Source organism: Engraulis encrasicolus, chromosome 13 (genome assembly GCF_034702125.1).
Source record: "Engraulis encrasicolus isolate BLACKSEA-1 chromosome 13, IST_EnEncr_1.0, whole genome shotgun sequence".
Taxonomy (NCBI): domain Eukaryota; kingdom Metazoa; phylum Chordata; class Actinopteri; order Clupeiformes; family Engraulidae; genus Engraulis; species Engraulis encrasicolus.
In genome coordinates, this window is record NC_085869.1 from 28,215,711 (window position 1) to 28,223,210 (window position 7,500).

Consider the following 7,500-nt stretch of genomic DNA (forward strand, 5'->3'; position numbering starts at 1 on the left):
CGGGAGTCTGAGACGGCTCCAATCTTTTTGGTGTAAAATCGCCTTTAAAGACAAAGCAGACAGCTGCGCGGTGTCCGGTAGGTTCTTGGATGCATACGAGGTGATGATGGATGAGACTGAGAATACATCGCAGTTGGCAAAACTGTAGACTCTCACCCCATGCTAAACACTGTGATGATCTCCATTCATCTGGTGCCCGGGGACCTCTTGTAGTCTTCCCTCAGTAAGTAGTGCGAGGCCTGTTGGGCTGATATTCCTTCTCTAGCGGGCCGATTGGTATGCACATTCTGATCTCTCCATGGAGTTCCGTTACGCTGCGGTAGCTTATCAGATCTGACCACATTGATTTCAACAATGAAGACGTCAGTAAATAATAGCACTTAAATGTGCATTCTAGAAACACATCGTCATATCTATCCAAAATGTTGATTTCATATGGACTAAATAGTTTGAAAAGATGAAAAAAATCGCACAGTTTTGACAGTTACCAGAAAGGCAGCCAAACAATGCGGCGCCATGGCAACACAGTGCTACATATGCTAATTCTTTATACAGCACGAGCCCTGTGCATACTGTGAAACTTTAGCCCTGGAACTCAAGTCTATACCCTGTAGGCATTTGTACTGCATGGGCTAGGCCTGAACCGGACCAAACGAAGAACTGTTGCCTATGCCTAGGTAACAGGGTCCGACACGGGAATAAAAAGGGCCCACAGTATAAACAGGGCTATTGAGTGTTGATTTATTTTCTCATATCTGGAGCTCATTGTGGTTAACACAAGCACACTTGCTACTGCTGTTGGTTTGAATTTCTTCATGGTCTGGAGATGGTGGTTGATGTTCTCACGTGTGTGTGTGTGTGTGTGTGTGTGTTTCAGGTGTAGGAGCAGAGCTGGACATCAAAGCCCTGCTAATGGGATCCAAGGCAGATAAGACACAGGTATGGAACCGCTGCCTTACACACACACACACACACACACACACACACACACACACACACACACACACACACACACACACAGCCTCTCATGCAGTATATCCTGTTGGGTTTTAGTGGGTCTTGCCATCAGAGGGATGCACTTCTTAGTATCATGGCAGACACCCCCCCCATCCCCCCCAAAAACATTTTTTTTTTTAAAAAATAAAATAAAATAATAATAATATTATCGGAGTCATCGGAGGGAGGGAGGGAGGGAGGGAGGGAGAGAGAGATTGACATAGGACAAGACCTAAAACAAATATATGTGCGCTAAAATCCCAATTCGGTCGAGGAACAAAAGTAATTTCCATAGCGATTAAATCTCATTGAACCCGTTGCGCTGCATCTCACTTGTGCCTGAACAGAAAGGACGCAAACTGAGGCCACAGGTGGCACCCAGGCAGATAAAATAGTATCCAGGAATGCTGGTCTATATATTCCTTCTGCCTCTATTTTTGCACTCATTTTCGAAAATCATGATGGTTTTTATCCCCAATGCATTGGCCTATATATATTTTCCCGATGTAGGCTATCATTCTCTGCTCAAATGATCTCGCATAACGGGCCCCTTCCAAACCACGGGAAAAAAATATCATCCAAATTTAGAATACTACAGCAGGCAAGCTAAAATGCAATGAAGATGATATCACAAATACACAAAAATAGTGCAGGGGAGGAGAATCGTCCACATCTAACCGAGGAAAGAGTGCTCCAGCTCGGCATAACTGAGCGCTCAAGACTCTTCTGGTTGAACAGACACGCTCAACGTGCGTGCAGATTACAGGCAAGTAAGACAAACAAACAGGTCTACTCGTTACTCAGATAAGTTACCTGTGTTGGAAGGAAATTGTTACTTTTTTACTTATGCTTTTACTTTTGACACCTCTGGTAATATGTAGAATCTCTGATCAAGATATCAGAATCAGATGGCTTTATTAGTCCCAACATTGAGCAATTCAGTTCGACAGCCCTTCTCTAAAGTAAGAGACGATTTGTGTCCGTATTTTGAATTGATTGATGTTGTCTTAACAGATGGCTGCATTGACCAATCAGAAACCGTCTTCCTGTGAGGACTCTGCTGTGATTGGTCAGAAGAGGGAGTTTGTGAAGCGGTTAAAATCTGCCTCCTCCTTTGCTGAGCTGGCGGCCACTCTACAGGAAGTGATGCGATGGTGTCGGGGCCGAAACAGGAAGGGGGAGAGGCGGAGCTTAGTGCTGATGAGTGTGAAGTGCCGCAGGATGGTCAGCTTGGAGGCTGAGGGACACAGGTAACACACACACACACACACACACACACACACACACACACACACACACACACACACACACACACACACACACACACACGCGCGCGCGCGCACGCACACAAACTCACACACTAATACTGTTTTCATGCCGACCAGAACCGTTCTGGAGCTCATTCCTGCATCAGTTCCGTTTGGAACTGGAGTGCTTACCTGCGAACCACCCAGGTTCTTTTTTTGTTGTTGTTTTTTACGATATTTTTGGGCTTTTTATGCCTTTATTGTGACAGGACAGTTACAGAGGGACAGGAAATGAGCGGGGAGAGCGAGACGGGGAAGGTTCTGCAAATGACCCGGGCCGGAATCGAACCCGGGTCGCCGGCATAGTAATCAGTGCCCCACCGTTAGGCCATGGCAGGGCCGCGAACCACCCAGGTTCATACCGGGCTCTGAACTTTTCCGTGTGCGTGCGTGTGTGCACGCACACGCACACATTTACTCAGTTCATGTTTACAAGTATACAATATGGATATGACAGTAATGTATGTATACAAACACTTGCACTCTCTTGTCACATTCACATGCAAACGCTTAATGAAGTCCACAGGTTGGCACTTAATGTGTGAAGCATATCCTGCCATCTGAGTGACTGATGGGTTAATGATGTTGTTCTTGCTATAACATGTTGATGTGGTTCTCTTGTGTTCCTAGTGTGAAGCGGAAGCTGCAGAGGTTCCAGAGCACTGCTGGCCGGGCTCTGATGCAGGGAATCTCTCATCATCGTCATCATCATCATCATCATCATCATCATCATCATCGCTGCCACTCGCTAAGAACCCTGTGGAGGCAGAACCTCGGCTGCAGAGACCCTGTCAGGATTGCTACAATATTGCAGAACCAGCATAGAACTGTTAAGCAGAGACACAGAACATCAGGAGCTGGCTCTAGAACCCTCACCCAGAAAGACAGAACATCAGGGCCTGAGTCTAGAGCTGCCAGTAAAGACCTTACATTGCCACAGAAACCAGTCAAGGCTGGGGATGTGGCAGAGGAGCTCACAGGAACGGATGTTAGCGTGTCTGCAGGAAACAGGAAGTATACATCAGTTTCAAAGCCGGCAGCCGTGGAAGCAAATGAAGATGATATTGATGACATATTCGCCTCTATCGGGTTTTGATTTAAAGGCAGTGTGCGTGTGTGTGTGTCAGGCAGAATGTTGTAAACCAGTGAATGTGGTCTGTTTGTGCGTTTGTGTCTGAGATTTTCAGAATGTAAGCCCGAAACTAATGTATTTTGTTAATTTTTTAATAAATCACCACAACATTACTCTTACACTAATCCTCTTATACTCTTTATGAAACAATCGCACTCAGAGAGTGCAGACCTCTGCCAAGGAATCTGTTTGATAGAACATTTGACTGTTACACCCTTTTTTCCAAGTCTTTCTGCCTTGTTTTTGTGGAGTTAGAAACTGGAATGTCAAACTTTGCCCTATTGTGCAATGATGAATTTTTTTTACAAAAATTCCTGGATCCGGATGGTGCGCCGGATCACCACCAATATTTAACCACTTCTTCCTTTTATCATTTCCAAAAACTCTCCAACACCTCTCCATAACCTTTTGAGTTATAACTGACAAACAGACAGAGGTAAACAAATACAGCAGTGTTCTGTTATTTATTAAACAATAACCACCAGGAATCTACTCTTTGTGTAATAAGCAAAAGAACACTGATTGTTTCCTTCAAGACAACTTTGTAATAGGCTTCTGTAGCACCTTTTGGAAAGATGAATATGACCGATTCCAGCCTTGCTGAAGCACTCTCAGATTATCACCTATTCTCTGCTGAATTTCACAGCAGGTGCACGACACTGTGTTTTGTAGATCCCTTCAGATCTCTATCTAACCATTGGATGATGACAGGGTGTTGGATTGGACGTTAAATTTGGCCAAGGATTGGTGATCTGAGGGTGATTTGGCAAGCCTAGAATCTGGCAGATTCATCTCTGAGAAAAGTGCGCTACTGAAGCTACATACAGTTACCTTGGACCAAAACTTGCTTCTTTCTGTTCTGACAATGCCCCCGAACCTTGAGTACTGTTTTTAATCAGGAAAACAATGCTCCAAGCCACACAGCTTGGTCAATCAATGTGTGGATGGAGGACCACCAGATCAATAACCCTGTCATGGCCAACCAAAACTCCAGGCCTAAACCCCATTGAAAACCTCTGGGATATGGTAAAGAGGAAGATTAATGGTCACGGGCCATCAACTCAAGCTCAGCAGCGCAAATTATTGTACCAGGCTTGGAATTAATCATCCAAGAGCAATGTGAAGGAGTGGTGGAAAGCATATCAAAACTATGAAAGCTATAAAATCAGGCTTATTCCACCAAATATTGATGTCAGATCACTTCTAAGTTATATCATCTTGTTTTGTTGGGCTTTTTTGAGGTCTGAAAATATTGCATCTTTTGTGTTATTTTGACTATTTGTCATTTTCTACGAAAGCTGTAGTCTAAATGGTTAATCATGATATTTTTTTCCTTGGCTATTTACACACCTAGTCATAGTGCCATTCAATAATTACATCTTATATAAATTGTATTGTCGCCAACTCCAACCCTGCTTGTTCTGATTTGGGGTGCTGTTACTTGAACTGATGATTTACGAGTACAGACTGTCAAAGGTCTAACTGGAAGCTGTAGAAGTTGTGTCATATAAACCAGCACATGTTGACGTGTCAAACACTAGTTTGTCTCACAATCAGCAGGACATTTAAGCCCAAGAGAACTCAACCAATTTATTTTCAATATCAAGTTTTAATGGATTTCACTTGCCCCGGCTGTGTCCGAGCCACATTGCCAGCAAATGAATTTCAGCTTTAGTCGCTAGAGTTTAGCACCCCTACTCAAAGATTTCACATGATCCAGATAAACCTAAAATGAAATGTAATGAATATACACAGTATTATTGCATTTTATGTTTGAATTGTAGCCTATGTGTTTGATGTGGGATTCTGGAGGAATCTTCATCCATCAACAATGTCTACATCACATGAAACATCATGAGACACACACCAAGGCATCATGGACACGTGCTGCAGTTTATTCAGAACAAGTTCGAACAACATGAACAGCTTTGTCATTTGCAGTCACATTCACATGTGTACGCCACTCTACTTCTGTTACATGTGTGTACATGCCCAATCAGAACATGAACTGGTTTGCCATACAGTTAAATGTGTGTATACCGCCTCTCATATACAAACTATGAACTGGTTTGTCACACAGTCACACGTGTGTACATTGCCACTCATACTCAGCATGAACGGCTTTGTCATATAGTTGTGTACATATTTGTACACCACCACTCACATCCAGTTATACAAATACAGTAATCTCATATCACACTCCCTCCCTCTCTCTCTCTCTCTCACACACACACACACACACAAAGCTTCATCATCATCATCACACACCCATACACACCATTGTCATAATCCTCACGGTCAGAGTAAATGTATAGAAAATAAGGCTGCGTACAAACCCCCAACTATTACCAAATCCCCATAAATACAAAACAATTCCACATGATAGTCTGATATTAAAAACTAAAAGAAAGATATTGGAAAAATCACCACATACAGTAGGTCATATATTCAGCCAAACACAATACAAGGCGGCAGGAAAGAGAGACATGTTTCAAATAAATTATATTTCTGTTATAAGAAGATAAATATACCTTTCTATATACATAGAGAAGAGGGGTAAACAGATTCACACACAAACACACTCACACAGTCGATCGCTCTCTCGCTCTCTCTCTCTCTGTCATACACACTCTATCTCTCGCTCTCCTCAGCGTGGTGTGTGAGTGATGTTCAGAGCTGTGTGAGTTTCTGCTTCTTGCCGTCTGTGTTTCCGTTCTCGTCGATCTCCAGTCCTGCATTATCCAGCCCCGCCTCCTGCTTCTCCATATCCTGCCCCTCCTCCAGGTCCTCCTCCACTGGACCCCCCTTACAACGCAGATACCACCGGTAGCCTGAAACACACACACACGCACGCATACACACACACACAGTCAAGAAACTTTTTCACACTTGGATGCTTCATGTGTCTGTGTCTGTGTGCCTGTGGGTGCATCTAGGGTTGCCAACTGTCAATGAAAAAAATACGGGACACTTCATCGTGCCGGGGGTCTGCATTTCTTAGATGTAATTTCCTGCATTCTAACGTCCCGTGTCCCGTTTCAGTTCAATACGGAACCCGTACTTTTATCTCTAAATACAGGACGATTCCGTATTTCAAGGGACGGTTGGCAACCCTAGGTGCATCCCAATATGTGTCCTTGCCTCCTCCACTTGTGCTTGTCTCCTCGTCCCGCCTCCTGGCCCCTCCTCCGTGGAGAAAATGATAAAGTTTCCCAGCTGTCAGCCTCGCCACAACAACTTTTGAGGGACTGTTTTTCATTCACCATCCCAATTGCAAATGAGAAAAAGACTTTACAATTGAGCCTTTGCAAGATATTGAAATATAATGCTGTTGTCAGTGATGTCATCATGACGAGAAGCAAGTGGAGGAGGCAAGTGGAGGAGGCAAGGTCACATATTGGGATGCACCCTGTGTGTGCACAATGCACATAATGATGCATTACCTATGACGGCGAATAGGGCTGCTCCGAGCTGGAAGATGCTGTATATGAGCGGGAAAGAAAACATGACCTCCAGATCCTCAGGAGAGAAGGACAGCTGCACGATCGTACTGCACAGCTGAGCGTTCTGGAAGCCCGTCTCCAGGGCGATAGTGCGGCACCTGCACGGAACACACACAGGGTTCTAGAACATCACAACATTCTTCCCACAACTCACACAGACACGTCGCGCATCAACTAACCTAGTTCGTCTCCAGCGTTATTTTTTTTGTAAGGACTTTTATTACTGTCTTTGCAGGGCCACTGCTAAGGTTTTGGAGGCCCCCCTAATAATTAAATAATAATAATAATAATACCTTTTTTGTCAATCTCAATTTAGGAGGCCCCAATTTTGGGGCCAAGGTGGTTTAGGCCCTATGCGCTCTGCTTACTCTGCTAAATGCCTAGCGACGGCCATGTGTCTGTTTGTCTGTGTGAGTGTGTGCATGTGTGTGCACTTTCTCACATGAACCCCAGACACCAGAGCAGGGGCCTGTACTACAAAGCTGGTTCACGATAAGTTAAGGTTATGTGAAGAGGTAAATCATCTAATAGAAGAGCCTGGAGTCCTCATTTTCTTAAGAAA

At 44.1% G+C, this 7,500-nt stretch overlaps 2 protein-coding genes across 2 annotated transcripts in view; one reads left to right on the forward strand and one right to left on the reverse strand.

The window, feature by feature from the left end:
* nepro (nucleolus and neural progenitor protein) overlaps positions 1-3,554 on the forward strand; it is a 7,775-nt gene extending 4,221 nt beyond the window's left edge. The window contains exons 7-9 of the mRNA XM_063214545.1: positions 878-939; positions 2,011-2,246; positions 2,934-3,554. Coding sequence (XP_063070615.1) covers positions 878-939; positions 2,011-2,246; positions 2,934-3,399 — 764 coding nt within the window. The 3' untranslated portion in view covers positions 3,400-3,554. The remainder of the gene's footprint in view (positions 1-877; positions 940-2,010; positions 2,247-2,933) is intronic.
* Positions 3,555-5,309: 1,755 nt separating this feature from the next.
* The window catches only part of slc10a2 (solute carrier family 10 member 2), an 8,539-nt gene continuing 6,348 nt past the window's right edge, over positions 5,310-7,500 (reverse strand). The window contains exons 5-6 of the mRNA XM_063214546.1: positions 6,879-7,036; positions 5,310-6,266 (exon numbers count right to left, since the gene is read on the reverse strand). Coding sequence (XP_063070616.1) covers positions 6,106-6,266; positions 6,879-7,036 — 319 coding nt within the window. The 3' untranslated portion in view covers positions 5,310-6,105. The remainder of the gene's footprint in view (positions 6,267-6,878; positions 7,037-7,500) is intronic.